The 17469-nt window shown below is 48.3% G+C and overlaps 4 protein-coding genes across 4 annotated transcripts; 1 reads left to right on the plus strand and 3 right to left on the minus strand.

Annotated features, from left to right (window-relative positions):
* Positions 1–830: 830 nt before the first annotated feature.
* Positions 831–2086, minus strand: BDQ94DRAFT_184466 (isopenicillin N synthase family dioxygenase). Its single transcript, XM_026774650.1, has 2 exons — positions 1626–2086; positions 831–1554 (listed from the first exon to the last, which is right to left on the minus strand). Exons 1-2 carry the CDS (start codon positions 1965–1967, stop codon positions 889–891), a joined length of 1008 nt encoding a protein of 335 aa, XP_026620616.1. The 5' UTR covers positions 1968–2086; the 3' UTR covers positions 831–888.
* An 807-nt stretch (positions 2087–2893) lies between these two features.
* BDQ94DRAFT_175511 (uncharacterized protein) lies at positions 2894–11171 on the minus strand (the record flags this gene model as incomplete). The annotated part of the gene is made up of 3 exons (XM_026772514.1): positions 2894–3301; positions 3360–10304; positions 10545–11171. The coding sequence occupies 3 exons, from the start codon at positions 11169–11171 to the stop codon at positions 2894–2896; spliced, it is 7980 nt and encodes a 2659-aa protein (XP_026620617.1).
* Positions 11172–12541: 1370 nt separating this feature from the next.
* On the minus strand, positions 12542–14002 carry BDQ94DRAFT_184470 (uncharacterized protein). Its single transcript, XM_026774651.1, has 3 exons — positions 13654–14002; positions 13016–13571; positions 12542–12952 (listed from the first exon to the last, which is right to left on the minus strand). The coding sequence occupies exons 1-3, from the start codon at positions 13828–13830 to the stop codon at positions 12606–12608; spliced, it is 1080 nt and encodes a 359-aa protein (XP_026620618.1). The 5' UTR covers positions 13831–14002; the 3' UTR covers positions 12542–12605.
* A 691-nt stretch (positions 14003–14693) lies between these two features.
* On the plus strand, positions 14694–16468 carry BDQ94DRAFT_153660 (GMC family oxidoreductase). The gene has a single exon (XM_026768170.1). The coding sequence runs from the start codon at positions 14811–14813 to the stop codon at positions 16419–16421; it is 1611 nt and encodes a 536-aa protein (XP_026620619.1). The 5' UTR covers positions 14694–14810; the 3' UTR covers positions 16422–16468.
* The last annotated feature ends 1001 nt before the right edge of the window (positions 16469–17469 follow it).

Below are 17469 nucleotides of genomic sequence, written 5' to 3' on the forward strand. Positions count from 1 at the left end.
CTGTGAAAATGACCAGATAGCTCGAGATACATGCCAGAGAAACGAAACAGAGAGCTAGAGAGAGAATGATGTGACCACCGCCATTCTTAGTGATTACAATACTTATACTTTATCCACTCCACTATGAGATTATTCTAGTTGAATAATTGCATTTACTCTTTGACTACTCTAAGCTGCTAGCTACTAGACAATAATACAAAGACTCTGATTTACTTTCTGCACTTACGGGTCTCGATCTAAAAGCTTATCCCCGAGGGTTTGAAGAGGAATGATGACATCTTATGATCCCTTCCGAACAGGACAGACGCATCAATGGGACAGGTCCTTAGCTACTCATCGTGAAGGCACGCAAGGGAAAGTAGAAATAGGCGGACTAGTCAATTAACCCTCGGGGATCATTTCCTTTTTTTTTTTTTTTTTTTTTTTTCCTTTCCCAGTCCCTTGTAGAAGCATGGAATAATGACAGAGTCCTGTGTGAAAATTTTAGATAGAGAGATCAGTATCTCATTTTGAAGGTTGATTTGAACTGTACTGAAATCTCCTGGTCCTGACATGGGACTTTGACCGAATGTGCCCAATTTCCTGATCAACATGTACACTGGAGGGATCGTTACCGCTCCTACAAGTCGATTAGAATCAGTCTTGCCCATCAACGGTGTTTCATCCTTCGCTTCCCAGAATGAGCCGGTTGAGATTTCTTTTCTTTCAGATCGATAAGGGAGGCTTTATGGCATTGGGATCTAATGACGATCCAGGGTGTCATTCATCGCAAACACTTTATGTATCCCTATATACCCAATAGGACAAGCGACAAATAAATTGTCATTTTGCCAGGCATTTATACCTCGTAACCCGGATTATCCAGATGCGCCCACACAAATGATATATCTACTTGCTCGCATACGATGAACGTATACACTCAATCATATGTTGCTCAACCGTAATAGACTCACCAGGAGCTGTTGTGCCATCGAGAGGATCAAGTGGACAGTCAATATTCCCATCAAAAAAAAAGGCGATTGAGTACCTATCTGTACTGGAACGATTGATAACTCGATGGACGCTGCTCTTATACTCACCCGCGGTCCAACGCGTGATCATATCGCCGATATTGACAACGATAGAATCTTGACGAGGTGGTACGTCTACCCAGTTACCTGTATCCGAGTCGTGCACCTGCAATCCAGATACTTGGTCTTGTAACAAGAGAGTAATTGCACCGAAGTCCGTGTGCGCCGAAGCACCGAGCTGTCTCTCGTCGTCGACCGCAGCGGCATCCATTGCCCCCTCCGTGGGTGGATAGTGTAACATACGCATAGGCGTAGCAGGATCGCGCTTAAAACGATCGAAGATCCCTTCGCCGTATGGTAGAGTCCGCGCTAGTATCTCTAGGATCTTGCATGCTAGTTCCATCAGGGCCGAGAACAATGCTTCCACAGGCTCCTTGAATGCGACTGCGGGGAGGACCTGAAAAGAAGGCCAGATATTTGGGCCTGTGAGTATGCGGCCATAGTCTGTATGTGATTGAGAAACATCGCGGCCAATGAAAAAACTCTGCAACAAGTGTTCTTTGTGAATACACAAGGCGAATGGAATGGAGGTAGTGAGTTCATGTAAAGACTTACCTCTTTCAGATCAGGCAAGGTATCTCCACCGTATGACTGAGTTCCTATCCCATCATATCCACGGAATCCAAGATGTTTCGTTATATCAAGCTTCTGCTTTTCCTCCAGAGGCAGCGCATAGAAACGACGCGATGCCTCAAAGGCTCTAGTCATGGTAGACATAGACACGCCATGGCCAATAACCTGGAAGAAGCCTGTGTGCAAACACGCCACACGAATAGCCTGGCATACATCATTTGCTGCTTCGCTAGTTGGATTTAGAAGAAATGGGGAGATATCAATAGTGGGGACTAAAGAAGATGAAGAAGAGGGGGTAGAGGCGGGAGACGCAAAATCAGACATTGCGAGTCGAAGGTGACAAATATAGGTATAGAAGCCAATATGGTATCTCAATGGCACTTATTGGAGTCACTTTATTTGTACAAAGCGTTGGCCGGACTTTTGTCGGAACGAATTTGGAGATTGTCAGAGGTGTGAGTGAAAAGCCTGTGAGGCTCGGGATACTGACGAACCTAAATATACCACGAGCCCACGACGATCTTCCCCCGCTTAAATTGCTACATGTTGAATCATCTGTACTTGCGGTATTGTCATGTCATCCAGAGACGCCCCCAGATACGCCCTTTTCTTGCGCTATGGGTTTACCCGTATCTGTAATACGGCGTCGTAACCCACAACCCTACTAAAGAATACAACCATTATACACATCCTACAACATTACATACTGTAGCAATTATGACCCCGCCTGAACTAAATAAGCTTGGCCCCCAATTTTGGCCCCAATCCTTCGAGCTATAACGTTACGTAGGGCGAAATTGTGGTAAAGCAATACGGCTTCTAAGTTAACTATACCTCCCTTAACAGTCCAACTGCTATAGGTACCCATGAGTCGGGCTGGCCACGAAGCAAATGTTCAAAGAGTCGCGTCTCTATAGATTATCACAACAGAATATAGTGACGTCCAACAATTGTACTTGCCGAGTCCACTCATCAGGTTTCTATTGGCCAAATACTTAAAACCTGGAGCAAAGCCATGACGGCGCGATGGTATATTATCTGTTCACGTTTATGGAACCTCGCCTGAAGTGAGTTAATTTACCGAGGTTCTTATCATAGAACCGCTCCTACAGATATGAAAATCTTCCAAATCAGACTTCACCCAATACCGAGATCGGGCATTAATATTGCTTGACCTGTTCTCGGGAAACGGCGGCTGACAAGCAACCCTCTTGTCGATGCAGAGGCCATGTGGAGCTGACATATATCTATCACCCCAGAAAGCCAGTCCTCCTCCACTGCTCAATATACAATAACAGAGTTCCTGGACTCACGGGACCGGCTGATCGTAGAGCCGCAGAGACAGACGTTGTACTGGTCGTACTCATCACAACTGACCCACAGGACATATGAAGAAAATCATTTTTGAAGAAATCCCTTAAGTTCTTCGCCGGATTAGGTGACCCTGTCACGGTGTCTCCATTGGTCTCCATTCGACTCAGCCATTCCTTATACGGAATGATAGGCAGCCCCAAATGCGCAGAGAGATAACCAAGCAGCTCACACCACGGCTGACGAACAGGGTTTTCGACATGATACACCATCCGAAGATGAGCCGTATCCAATAGGAGCTCACTGACGGTGGCAGCGGCAATATCGATTGGGAGCCAGGAGGCAAGCTGTGCCATCGTAAGTAGCAGTTCACAAATGCCAATTCAAACTATGCCAAGAACTTACTCCATCAAGGTGGGGCAGAGCGCCTATTGTTTGCGATGTTCTCAGTAAAGCCGGAACGTGCTCCTCTGTATTCCACAAACCGAATTGTTGAGAACCCGTTATCTGTCCAATTCGGACGTAGGAAGCTTCGAGGCGGGTATCTTGCTCCAGCGCCCGATTTATTATCTGCTCGCAGTGATATTTCGCCTGGCTGTATCCGAATCCGAGTGAACTTTGACAGTCCCTCACCGGATCCTCCGGAACTGGCTTATTCGCAAATGTATTGGGGTGGCGGCCAACTACGCCTATCGAGGAGATGAATAAGAGTCTTGCACCGTACTTGGCTTCGTGGCAGAGCTTCAACAGGTTTTGCAGTGTTTTGAATTGAGGTTCAAATGTGTGCAGGGACCGCTTGAAGCTCATTGGCCACGCGTTGTGGACAATATGGGTGACTTGGTCTCGTAATCGCTGGTATTGTTCGGTTTGCAAACCGAGGGCCGTGTGGCTTGATTTTGCTTCGAGAACTTCAATTTTTTCCCACTGTCGTTCGTTAAGATCAATACCTTTATCTCTGAGAGCACGTCGTTGCCGTTGAATTGGATCATCATTTGTTGTCAATCGATTCAAGCATATCACCCGGCGGACGTCTGCTCGATTAATCAGCTGGTGGAGGACGTGGGTGCCAAGATTACCTGTGCCGCCAGTTAGAAGCACAACTGACCCACTAAGCCCAGGTTCCTTAAGTAGATCAGGTGTTGAATATACTGACAATGGTTGACGTGAAGTGACTATTTCAAATTTGTCCCCTGTGCACTTCTCGCTACCAGTTTCCCACTTGGAAAGGTCGTCTTGATGATCCATCTTCACGCTTATTATCAAGCGGAGCTGCTCTGACTCCTTCGTGTCGCCGGTAGTCCAATTGATATATGAAAAGCCTGCTTGTCTCAAACTATCTTTCCAGAAAAGCTCATGCGCAAGCGCATGTTGACGACCATCATTGAATAGCCACCATCCTTCAAGTAGTCCAAAAACTAAATCAAACCACGGTAAATTCCGTGTGAGTTCCACAAGACAGAGGATGCCTCCTTCTTTGAGCAGTTTGTGGATATTTTTGGTTGTCGCAGTGAGATTCCTCGTCGCATGAATACAATTCGTGGATATAACCAGATCGTACTGATTTGCAGATGGAGGTTCTTGTTCGATATCCAGGACATTGAACTCCATGTTGGGACACCATTTGAACTTTTTCCTGGCTGCTGCGACTAGGGATGGGGAAAGATCGGTGAAGCAGTACTCGAATGGAATATTGCTGCTGGTAAGACAGCGAACCACATCAGCGGTAGTTCCTCCAGTGCCGGCTCCGATTTCTAGAATCCTGATGGGCTGAGTTCTTTGTCTAAGGCATGATAGCAGGAATTTGCAGAGAAGCTTCGTTCCTGTCACAAACACAGGGGCTTTGAGATATACATCGCTAACCAAGTCCTTGGCTGCCCGATCCCCAAATATCAAATCGAGAGCATCTAGCTCGCCAGACAGACAGGACGCAAGCCTGGAGCCAGTGATACTCAGGAGACGGTGCTCTAATTGGTGTTGGGGAAAGTCTTGTATGATCGCGTCGAGGAGATCGGCGGAGGAAGTGCAGTCCACGCGCTTAGATGTTCGCTTGTACTCTCCCAAGTTGTCGAGTGAAATGAGCCCTGCGTCTTGTAACAGTTTGTATAGCTGCTTCATGAGGTTTCCATGTCGTGGCTCATAGGAAACGGGCGATAGCGACAAGCTCTCCCCTGGAGACATCGAAGAAAGGGGACAGCCCAGACTTCTGAAAGCTTCGACGACGTAGGCCGTGGCAAGTTCCATCTGACGGGGATGGACCTGAGCGTAGAAATTGAGAAACTGAGATTCATCCGAAAGTTGATCGAAAGCTCCTTTGATTTCTTCGAATGAGGCAGCAAGGTCCTTTAGTGTGAATCCCCCAACAGTGCTGGAACAAAGAGGTTTCGGTGGACCCGATAGCTGAAATAGCTGGCTTCTATCATTTCTTTTCACGAGTTCCTGCCTCTCTTCCAATCCTGATATCATTTCTGGGGCCATCAATTGCGTATGAGAACCCAGCGCTTTAATATCGCAATGCCTTCCAAGAGAAACCCTGCCCGGCGGCGTACCGCACGAAAGGTCATCCCTTTTACCACAATCCTGGTCGGCGAGATATGCGGCAAGTGATGTGACAGAGTATTCATGAAGATTTTCTGGAATATCCGCACGGCCCAGATTCTTTCGGAGCTCAGATTGGACCTCTTTTCTCATAAGAGAATCTATTCCAAGTGCTTCAAGAGTGCTGTCATTGCCAATCTCATCCACAGGAATATCGGTAATGGCCGAAAGGATATCTTTAAGAGTGGAAGAGGTTGAGTCACGCATCGAGAGAGTTGTGTGGCTTTCGGACGATGAGGGTGTATTAACAATTTGAACAGGCCACTTTTGTGACGATGATATCAATGTGGTCAAATCGAATAGGGTTGAAGCCTTGGCTAACGTGTCGGTCGATATGTCGAGGCCAAATTCCTGTCGAATTTCGGCTGTGACTTCTGATCTCATCAAAGAGTCAATTCCCAATGCTTCCAAAGAGTTGACCTGAAGAATATCTTCCACGGGACGATCTGTCACTCTGCTTAGAAGACGCTGTAAACGAAGCAGAATATTTCCGTCAAGCACTGGTTTTGGTGATGTGCCTAGACCTAGATTGCTCAAAGGAGTCGATGGCGGCGTGGAATCCTTCAATCGTTGAACGGGCTTTCCGTGATTGAGGGCGGACAAAGTTTTGGTCAGAGAGTTTACAGACACCTTGGCAAATCGAACGCCAAAAAGAGCCACCATGAGAGATCCGGTGGTCTTATTGAATGCGAAGATATCACTTTCCAATACCCCAGGTCCACCCTGCTTAGTATTGGAATAAACAAGCCAAGATTGATCCCGCACCTTCTCTAGAGACTGGTACACTTTCAGCTTCCCAATTGACGTACAGACATAAACTTCTTGTCTTCCAAGATCACGAAAGCAGTTGATGTGAATTCCAGAAACTTGAAGAAAATTGTCAAGCGCTAGAGGGTCGCATACAGAATCTTGCATGATTCCGGCAGCGGCCACTGGAAGGGATACAACTCCGGATGCTTCAGATTTGGTAGCAGAGATGCGTTGGACGCCCTGATAGAAGTCTTTATAGTCCACAACCGCGCCAAACACATTGTACACGAGTCCATTGATTGATTTTATGGATGCGTCCTGAAGGATTGAGTTGCAACGATCTGCTCCAATTAAGCGCTCATACAGGCTCGATTCCGATACCAAAAAGTCTGCATTGGCAGGGACCTGAATAGTCCCGGACGCGTGATGGATATCCTCAGCTCCAGTAGTACTCAAGAGCGAAAATCTCCATACTTTGGGCTCCTTCAGGGAAAGAAGAAGCTTGATGGTTGCGAATGGATTCAGCCCTAGAGGAGCACTTATCTGGAGGTCTTCCACCTGTGGCAGTACGGGGGATTCGTTTTCGCATATATATACCGCGGCCTGGGCAGCGAGCTCGAGATACAATGATGCGGGACAAAGGGAATGGCCGAGAACTGCATGACCGCTGACACAAGCCCGGAAATAGTCGGAATTCGCGTTGACTTTGAACTCAGCAATTCCTTTCTCCCTATCTCTCGACTGGACGAACAGAAGCAATTTGGAATGTTGATCGTTGTCATCAGTATGACTTGACTCCTTTGCAAGGCTGTTAAACTCTTTGAATTCTAGCCAATGTTTCGATTTGGCGAACTGGTATGGAGGAACGTTGAAGACCCTAAAGGCATCTCGTTGGCTGCGGTGATATGCCCAGAACTGCACATTGTAGCCAAGAGCTTGTAGCTTTAGTGTTGCATTTGCCAAAGACTCTGCAGGGCTGGGGCCGCCAATATCCACAGGGATAAATGAGTTTAGTTGACTCGCAATTCTCGACGCCAATGTGGTACCGAAGGAAGATGAACCTGCCTCAATCCAGGTACACGGTCCAAGCTGGGATTCTATTCGTTGAACGGCATCATGAAAGAACACCGGTTGGCGCGAATGATCGACCAGAAATTCTGGGTCAAAGGAGTCCCGGCCGTGACCTTGAGTGCAAGTCTGAATTGGAATATATGGCTGATAGAATGTAAGTGCGTTCGCGATTCTTCGAAGCTGCGGCAAAGCTGGATCCATCAAACTTGAATGAAATGCACGAGCTACATCCAGGCATCGGACGTCGATCCCGGCAGCCTTGGCTCGGGATTGAAAGCCCTCAATAGCTTGTATAGATCCTGCAACCACGACATCGCTTGGACCATTGTAGCAGGCTATCTCGACTTGACTTGTGGATACCAGTCGTGTTACAATCTGAGTATCGCCCTTCAGAGCAAGCATGGTACCTTTTTCTGCACTCCAATTAATGTCGAACAGCAACGCTCGCTCAATGACATATTTCACTGCATCTTCCAAGGAAAGCACACCGCAGACACAAAGAGCGCTAATCTGCCCAAAGCTGTGGCCAATGACTGTCGCAACCTTGATTCCCGCATCAATCCAAGATCTGGCACAGGCATACTGCGAGGCAAATAAGCAACAATGAAGGGTAACAGAGTCTTGAATGACTTCTTTCGAAAATATAAACGGGTAGATTGTTTTCCCCAACGCTTGGCAGGCAGCTTCAACACGATCGAGATGGTGGCGGAATAGCGAAATCGAGTCGTATAGCTGCTTGTTGATACCAACACTGGACTTGGATTGGCCACCAAAGCAAAGAACAACGGGCTTGACCGTTCCAGAGAATGAAGGAGTCGGTGTCACATGACTTTGTGCGGAAAGGAAAGACCGCAGCTCACTGATGGAGCGTGTGACAAATGACAGACGATATTTGTGTGCTGGATTTTGAATGCGGGCCAGCTTGTAGGCGACATCCGGAAAATGCCTCTCATTTACATCAGCAAGGTACCGCAATAGCTGATTGCAGTAAGCCTGAAGGCTCTCAGCTGAATCAGCAGCGATGGATATCAGTTGACATCGCAAAGGGCCATTTCCAGTGGATCTTGAGCAGGTCGATTTCAGGGGCTCGGGAGCCTCGCGCAGAACGAGTGCACCATTACTTCCAGCTGCGCCATAATTGCTGATGCAAATGGCGCGGAACGGGGCATCCCACGAAATAGTCTCTGTGGGAATGGCCAACTTCTCCGGTTCCAATGGAGGTATCTGGGGATTCAATTTGTTGAAGTTCATGTGTTTTGGAATCTTTTTCTTCTGAAGCATAAGGACTGACTTGAAAAGTGCCGCAGCACCTGAGCCTGCCTCCAGGTGTCCAATGTTTCCTTTCACAGATCCGAAATAGAGCGTTTGCTGGCGTCCTGTATTAGTACTCCCAAAGACAGTTCGAATACTTTCGCATTCAATCGGGTCTCCCCTTGGGGTACCCGTTCCATGGGCCTCGATGTACGTCACATCCGATGGCTCTAGGCCGGCCTGGCTGAGAACATGCCGGTAGAGGGATTGCTGAGACTTGGACACCGGCGCTGTTATTGACGTTCCGTACTCTCGCTGTGTTTGGTTGACGGCGGAGGCAGCGATGACCCCAAGTACTTGGTCTCCGTCAGCCAATGCGTTTTCTAGTCTTTTGAGAACAAAAAGACCGCATCCCTCTCCCCGACTATAGCCATCAGCAGCTGCATCAAATGCTTTAGTCGCACCAGTTGGACTGAGGAAAGACGCAGCACGGAGATTTTGATACAGAGCTGGATTCGTTATCACATTAACACCGCCGGACAGGGCACTTGTGCATTCGCCGCTGAGAAGCGCCTTACAGGCAGAGTGCAAAGCTACGACCGATGATGAACATGCTGTGTCGTATGTAATCGACGGACCGGTCCAACCAAAATAGTGAGAGACTCTCCCACTGACGAAGGCTTTCAATGACCCTAAAGCAGAATATGAATTGGGCTGATGGGAGTAGATGTTGGCTTCGTAATCAACCGACCCCACTCCAAGATAGCATCCAATGTTGGTATGGGTAGGTTTCCGTTGGCCATCAAAGTAGCCAGATGACTCCAAAGCTTGGTAAGCGACCTGTAGAATCAAACGCTGCTGTGGATCCATGGAAGCTGCCTCCCGGCTCGATATTTGGAAGAAACGATTGTCAAATTGGTCGGGGTCTTGAATGAAGTTCCCCCAAAAGACGGTATCGTCTGCAGATCTTCGTAGACCTTTGGTTGGAAACCTGCTTTCTGGCAAGACGGAAAGCATTGATTTTCCACACTCGAGCAATTCCCAGAACTCCTCCGCCGAGTCTGCACCCGGAAATCGACAAGCCATGCCGACTATGGCGATCGAGTTGTCATGATTGTCACACCCTGGAGCGTCAGGAAGAGACTTAACCCCAGGTTCGGTCATATCGGGCTCGGGAACGAAGTCTTTGACGGTAGTCGTGATGTTAGAAAGAGGTTGAATCATGTCATTAGAGACGCAGACACGAGCTCCACTTCTCTGAATCAAGCAATGCGGAACCACGTTGACCGACCCAAATACCAACATTTTTGGGGGTTTGTCCTTAATGACAGCTGACTCCAAAGCAGAGGTCATTGTGGAGAGCCAGTCCACCTGGTCCAATAGTAGGGATCTGATGGCAATGATATGTAGCGGACCTTTAGAAAGACGTCTACCGTCAGAATTCCGTCGAAGGGGTGTCAGAAGGCCTTGGGCATCAGGAAAACGCAGATCGGCGTTCAATTGGCACATATGAAGGAGCTTATTTGCAATATCTTCATTGCTTGCGTGGTGAAACCTCCCTTTTAGCTCCAGCGCATGTACCCGCAACCCGTTCATCAAAAGTTTTTCCGCGGTACTTGGAATTTCGGATGCCGGGACCGTGATAGTGCGGCTTGTCTCGTCCTTCAGCACCGAAACATAAGCCTATATTGAGTTAGTATCCACATTTTCTCTGACTCTAGGCATCGAGAGGATCAGCCGAAGTGTGAAGGAAAGAACGGAGTGAGGGAGTAATTCTTTCTTGATCAGTATGCTGGATTGCGATAACCCGAACACTCCTCGGAGACTGGAACCCCTCCCTCCTTCTCCCATCCTCCTAATTCCTGTCTTTCTGTGATGAAAAAAGCCTTGACTTAAGGCACTCGGAAGAATTGTAAAACTTACATTCGGCTGTTCTTCCAGTATTCTCAGAAGACACGACTCCTGGATGGGCGAACTCCATCTGACCACCAATGCTCTTGCTTCTCCTGTGCCATCCGAAGTGTTTCCGTTTAGGTCGACGAAGGTGCCGATGCAGGCTGCCAAACGAACAGCGATTGCCGCCATGGCAAAAAACTCTGTCGAATCTTTCGAGGTTGCTGCCGCGATTGCTGTTAAAAACCCAGTACACATCCCCTCCAGGGCAGGACCAGCTTCTGATCTTGAGTGAAGCCACTGCAAGCCGCCACGTGGGAAGCATCGCCAGTATTCAATGGACTGGGCAATGACCGTGAACGGAGTTGCAAACCCATTTGGTAGTATTTCGTCCGGACTGTCTCTCCTAGGTAGGGATCCTATCTCGACCCAGTCCCGAAGCTGTTCCAAGTTCCGTCTTCCCTGTGTTTCTCGAAGTCGTGGTTCAATTTCGACCAGTGAAGCCCAGAGCTCAGGAATCTTTCTAATAGCATCCGCAAATGGTGCGAGAGAAGGATCCTGGACGAGATCACGCCGGATGCGCTCTGCACTTGAATTGCTGGGCCAAGAAATTTGAGGGCCAAATATAACCAGTGCTGGCTGTTCCATGATTGCCATGGGGAACGATCTTGATTGATGACACAACAGAGTCTAATTAAGTGTTCAGAGACTATTGAACTTGTTTTATCGTAACCCAAAGAGCCAAAGTCGGTTTGTACGAATCTGATGAGGGACTAAGGATCAATTGGCTGTAGATATTCTTTTTTCAAGACCATGAACCATGGAGGCTTGTGGGCACATTTTCTATAGTAGATTCCCTGATCGGGTCGTATTACTCTCTATCGGGGCATGAAGCCCAACCGTTCGGTCTAGCCTAATAGAAATAGGTGAGATTATAGATCAGGTCGGCTAATCTGCGTGAGCCGCTTCAGTATGGGGGCCGTTATCACACAAACATGGGGGCTGATTTGCTCAATTCCGTTCCGGCCGAGCGCCACCTAGCTATATCCATAGGAGATTGAAAGCCCTCAAAATAAATACTTTGGGCGTGTGGAGGTTTGCACCAAAAGTGTTGGCGCTAGCCTTTGCTTGTAACTTAACCAACAATACTGTTTTACAGAAACAGCAGATTACACCAGTGCTAGCGCTTACACTTTGGATGCACTCCGTAAGAAAACAAATAACTTTCTGGATCAAATTCCGCGATAAGAAAGACGAAAAATACACCGTTAAATTAAGTCAACGTCAACTGGGGCGATACGTACTCAATGAGAAGTCGTCTCCACGGCCACGGGTAAGGCTCCGGGGCTTTATCGCCCCCAACCGCCAAAATAAAGACTCCACTCATTGATTTACAGCTAGTACAGAGACAGGACCATGTGTTCCACGTGAGGTGCATAATTCTTACGTTGCCCTTGCAGAATCGCAGCTTTGGCCTCCATTCATCTGTGATTGCCTGATCGCTCCAACGTTTACGTGCACGGGGGCGAAAATCAATGTCCCCACTAGTAGTGATGAGGGGCTTGGTTGGTGCACTGAACCACTCGGGTACCCAAGAAAGACTGTGAGATGTGATTGGTTGGAGTGACTCAACTTTCGTTCGCTCATTGATTGTGGATTTTACACCCGGGAATTTCCAGAGACGCTATTCAGCCCATCTCTCCACCGGCGCCCCCAACTCCACATTCCCATATTCAGTGCATCCCGTTTTAAAACAACTTGGAACCATATACGGTCCCTACACGTTGATAGTGCTCTAATGCAAGAAATATCTTGGTCCTGTTCACTCTTCCCGTGGATACACATGCGTATGGGAACTGAGCTTTCCGGAATTCGAAGGTGAAAACAACGTGCTTGATCTACCACGCTTGGAGTGGCACGCTTACATAAAGGAAGCTTACATAGAGGAACGTCATTTCCAGCATGGATGTCGGTGTAAAAGGGTGAACTGAGTAACGGCTCAATAATCTTTGAAAGGTAATAATAATAATTAAATTGAGTATCTGGAGATATGCCGTCCTCCAGCGCTTGGGGGCTTTCCAAGCGAACAGCTTAGTCTCGTCGAACTTGGAACTCGTGGGTGATGTTTATCGCACCGTCATGTATTTTTCCAAAGGTATCGGCCTTACCCACGACGGGGGCCTCATTGGTGAATGAGCAAAAGGTCAATTCGAGGTCAGACTGATCATACTCCGCGGATCGATGACCTGTGAGTTTATTTTGAGTGGCAAAAGAATTTGAAGAGTGCGACTGTCTATGGTGGCTGGATTTGCCTCGAATGTATCCTTTGCCAGCTTGGCGAAGTTTCTTGATAAATGGGCCATAAGTCATAAGGGAACAGCAAATCAAGCCAGTCACGGGCTCGACCGCAGACCACATGCCTAATTCGACGTATCCGTCTGTCATCAAATGTCAGATTCTTTCACTGGCGCATCTAAGTCTCATGAAGCTAAAGAACGTACAGGTCAAGTCTGTGTCTGTCGAGTGAAGTGTATCTGCGAGGCGGATCATACTAATGACGGTAACGAGCAATCCCAAAGAAAAAACAAGGATGGCACCAAGCTTTTGTGCCGATTGCAAATGCAGACCCCAGACGACTCGAATGGGCATGATGAGAATAAGTAGATCGAAGAATATTGTCGGACCGGACTGCGCGATGAATATGTTCGTCTGCGTGACGCAGAATTTTGCCTGCTGTTCTGCAGTTCCCTTCCAGGCCAGATCAATTGGATGGCATCGGAAAGCCAGGACCAATTCATTGGCCAAGACCCAGGCAATGACCATCACACCGATGACATAACTCATGTAGCGGATCCAACGATGAATTCCAAACATCCGAATATACAGTGCCAGGCACGAGAGCTTGAAGAATGCTAGTCCCAGGTTATAGAACAACATCAGAATGTACAGGAACAGACTGTATGTAACCAGTTTATCAGCTGGCACTGTTGCCATTGGTCGTCCGAAGCCATTATTGATTTGAACGAAGTCGAAGATGGAAGGCAGGATTGCAAATGGCTGTGCGGGAAAAGCCTTTCTATTAGCTTCTCGTGGAACGAGTAAGATGTTTTATTAGGGTTGAGGGGGGAAGCAGGCGTACGAGTCCCACGATGCATAACCAATCATCCCACCACAATTTGACGTTTGTCATGACCCGTGCCCAGATGCGAAGAGCGGTTGCTAGAATGGCCAGAACAACCATAGGTACACAAACTCCAATAATGATAGGCACACGAGTTGCACTGGAATCATATCCTGGAGACGAAGTGGATCCCATTTTGGTCTTTATCGAGGTGTATACCACAAAAGCGGAGTGTTGTCCCCTTCAGAACGAGGAGCACAAAATCCAAGACCTCATGAAAGTCTATGGTGCCGGAATATCAATACGTCGGCGAGGACTTCGGTTTGAGGCAGGTTGCCTGGCGGGCTGGGGGAACCTGAACTCTAACAGTTACGCTAGCCAGTAAATGCCGGCTGTGATCTTGCAAGAATCCTTTCTCATTTAATTCTGTGTATGTTTAATACTTATGCACAAGAAGGGGGGCCAAAATGCCTGAAATTAATCACGTTGGTGGGGGCCAAGGAGAAATGATTGTGACAAATGTCCTCCGACGGGGGCGGGTCCCACTATATCACGATACTCGTATTGACAAGGCTGTTATTTGAATTGTTATTAACCTTTGTGGACGGGGGGGCGGGGGGGCGCGGCTCCTTTCGCCTATAAAGTTGTTGTACTTAAAGTAGATGCAAACCGGCGGTTTTGCGGACGGATCTCAAAAGGGGACCGACAGGGTGGAGGGAGCCAGCAAGATAGAGGAATCTGCCGTGAAACTTTTTTACTAGTTGAAATATATATTCCTTAGCGCTTATCAGGAGGGGAAATAAATGATGTGGGTTGGAACTCCCCTCGGGAGACTTGCGCCACAGTACACGTAGCTACGCCAATCACAATCATGCGCGGCCGTGGATCTTCTTGGGGGCCATATGGTTACGTGACATGAGGCTGGCGAAAAGTGCAAGTAAGCCCAAAAATTTTGACAGGGATCTTGTAATTCCCTCATAGTCCTTCGATGATTTCGCTAGTTCGAGACCTCAACCGGGTGGCATGAGAACCCCGCCAGCTGTTACATTGGACTCAATGAAGATATAAAATCTTACTTTGTCTCAAGTGAGAGGTCATTCACAGCGCTCATTCCACACGATAAAACAATATACTATTATCTATTCCTCTACAGAGTGACATTCGAACCAATTGACATGATGAGCAAGACCTACGAATATGTTATCTGTGGAGGTGGTACCGTGGGATGCGTTCTCGCAAGTCGCCTCTCCCAGGCGGGACACAGCGTACTGGTCGTCGAGGCTGGTCCCGAAGACTACAACGACAAGATCATGAGTCCTGTTGCTGCACCGCATCTCCATGGCACTGAATGGGAATACAACCTGATGACAGCCAAGCAGCCAGGACTGGGCAACCGCTCTGTTCCCAATTACGTGGGCAAATTGCTGTCGGGCTCTAGTGGCATCAACTACGGTCTGTGGACTCGAGGTCACTCAGTCGACTATGACTCCTGGGCGAAGGCAGTGGGAGACGAGCGGTGGAACTATGCGAATATGCTTAAGTTTTTCAAGATGGCGCAGACTCACCACGATCCGACCGGTAGCCCTGAAAAGTATGGGTTCAGTGGGCCGATTTCGACAACGGCCGCGGCTCGTACCTACCCGCTGCGAGAACAGATCCGCAATGCAATGTTGGCTGCGGGTCTGGAATACAATCCTGATACCAACGGCGGCAGTCCTCTTGGCTTTGGACCATTCACGGAGAACTGGAAGGATGCTCTCCGACAACCAGCCAGCAAGGCCTACGATCTTTCCAAGGCGACAGTGCTGACGAACTCCGTCATCGCACGGGTGAATTTCGACGACTCCAAGACGGCTACCGGTATCACACTGACCGATGGGACTCAATACACGGCATCGAGAGAAGTGCTCGTGACGTGCGGTGCTATCAAAACACCTCAGTTGCTGATGTTATCCGGCATTGGACCCCAGCAGCATCTCGCACAACACAATATCCCCACCATCGCAGATCTACCTGTTGGAGAAAATTACCACGATAAAATCTCGGCAACCTTCTTCTGGAAGCTACGGAACCCGGAGAAGGGATATGCACTTGGCTCCCCACTCTTTAACAAGCCCGAGTTTCGGCACGGCAACCCCATAGAATGGGTTGCAACGGTTCCTACACCGCACGCAGAGCTCATCGAGGCCGCCCAAAAAGACAGGATCGACGCGGAAGACCCTTACCTACAAGAACCCCGCGGCAATGTGGAAGTGATGGTAGCCTACGCACCAATCGCCGGTGGTGGTTCCGAATTCCGGGTCCCTATGGACGGAAACCACATCAGCAGCCCCGTGGTTCTCCTTCTTCCAACCAGTCGAGGTAGTGTCACGCTCGCGAGTGCTGATCCCACTGCTGATCCAGTACTGGACCCGAGATATCTCGACACTGAGACAGATCGTGCCGCCATACGCGCTGGTATGCGAGTCGCCTTGCGCGTTATGGAAACAGATTCTGCAAAGGAGGTTATCGATGGCGAGACACCGCCGCCGGGCCATGAGCCCATCACCAGTGCATCCAGTAATGCAGACCTAGACCGACGGGTGCAGATTGTGGGGAGTAGCTTTTTCCAAAATGGAGGTACGGCCGCCATGGGGACGGTGGTGGACACCCAGTGTCGGGTTAAGGGTGTTCAGAACCTTCGAGTTTGCGACGCTAGTGTGCTTCCTTTGCCACTGGCAGGTCATTACCAGGCTCCTATGTATGCTTTTGGAGAAGCCGTGGCTGATATGCTGCTTGCTCAGTAGGAGTATCTTCTGTATATCCCTGAATACATCACCCTTTTTTGAGCCAATTAATTCGGACTAGTAGCACTCCCAAACGATGTCAAGAGAGAAGTTGATCGGATCACATCAGCCAACTTCTGGGTGAAGGAGGGGCCCTAATCTACACCTTCTGATATTATCAGATTTTGCACTCTCGAGCTATAGCCCAGCTAAATGTCCGTGCATGATGTAAGAAAGGAGGTTTCTGCTCCAAGTTTTGCTTGCCTTGCAGTAGTTTCCGGAAATGATGTTGTACTGATTCTTGCTATTACTCCTGTGAAATTCCCCTGCACAATCCTAGTGCTTCCTTGCAAGGGTAACCATGGTTTCCTGAGGCCCAGAAGCTCTAATAAGAGATATACATATATCTAGGATCATAAGTAAGATAGACTAGGAACAACTGGATTGCGGTATAGTTCCAAAGAACATTCCTGAAAGCCGGTCGCTCAATCCCAGAACTACTGAAACAGATGTTCCTTAAGAAACTTTATTATTCAAAGTAGATAGGTTGGTTCATTCTGGATTAGGATTGACTATTGTACATGTTGAAGTTAAGCTTTGGAGTATATAGGAAGTCAACAATTCAGTATGAAACGGTTTGGCAGCACCGCCGACATTGGCCTGGAGTGCAGACATCACAGCGGCAGGTGGCCGCAGGTAGATCATTCCATGTGGCAGGTGGCATCTATGTCCCGGAGGCGATTTGGTCCAGATGCACAAGGATGGCGGCAATGCAGCGGGATTATAGTGGGCGCCTGACAGCAGGTTTTCACTTGCCTTGACGTAATGATGTTCCTTTGTTTCTCCTCTTTGAATGTGGTTGGTGCAGGAACGTTGCTGCACATGGACACTGGTAATAACAAGCATTTTATGAGTTTTAAGCAGATCTAAACGTGCTGCAACAATCGCTGCAGTGGAGCTTCGCTGGTCATGACAGCCATGGCTGTTTGTTTGTCTTGGTTTTTTTTTTTTTTTTTTGAAAACATTTTTCTGTATCTAGTAGGAGGCCATAGAGATAAGCCCTCATCTA

Source organism: Aspergillus welwitschiae (assembly GCF_003344945.1).
Source record: "Aspergillus welwitschiae strain CBS 139.54b unplaced genomic scaffold BDQ94scaffold_56, whole genome shotgun sequence".
NCBI classification, from domain to species: Eukaryota; Fungi; Ascomycota; class Eurotiomycetes; order Eurotiales; family Aspergillaceae; genus Aspergillus; species Aspergillus welwitschiae.

What these genes read in the sequence shown, in the direction of transcription:
- BDQ94DRAFT_184466 (XM_026774650.1), bottom strand. Translation starts at nt 1,967, where the DNA reads ATGTCTGATTTTGCGTCTCCCGCCTCTACCCCCTCTTCTTCATCTTCT. An exon ending in CCTTGCCTGATCTGAAAGAG is followed by an intron (nt 1,555 to 1,625) that starts GTAAGTCTTTAC and finishes CACTTGTTGCAG; the next exon opens with AGTTTTTTCATTGGCCGCGA.
- BDQ94DRAFT_184470 (XM_026774651.1), bottom strand. Translation starts at nt 13,830, where the DNA reads ATGGGATCCACTTCGTCTCCAGGATATGATTCCAGTGCAACTCGTGTG. An exon ending in GGTTATGCATCGTGGGACTC is followed by an intron (nt 13,572 to 13,653) that starts GTACGCCTGCTT and finishes TTTCCCGCACAG; the next exon opens with CCATTTGCAATCCTGCCTTC. An exon ending in GACAGACACAGACTTGACCT is followed by an intron (nt 12,953 to 13,015) that starts GTACGTTCTTTA and finishes ATTTGATGACAG; the next exon opens with ACGGATACGTCGAATTAGGC.
- BDQ94DRAFT_153660 (XM_026768170.1), top strand. Translation starts at nt 14,811, where the DNA reads ATGATGAGCAAGACCTACGAATATGTTATCTGTGGAGGTGGTACCGTG.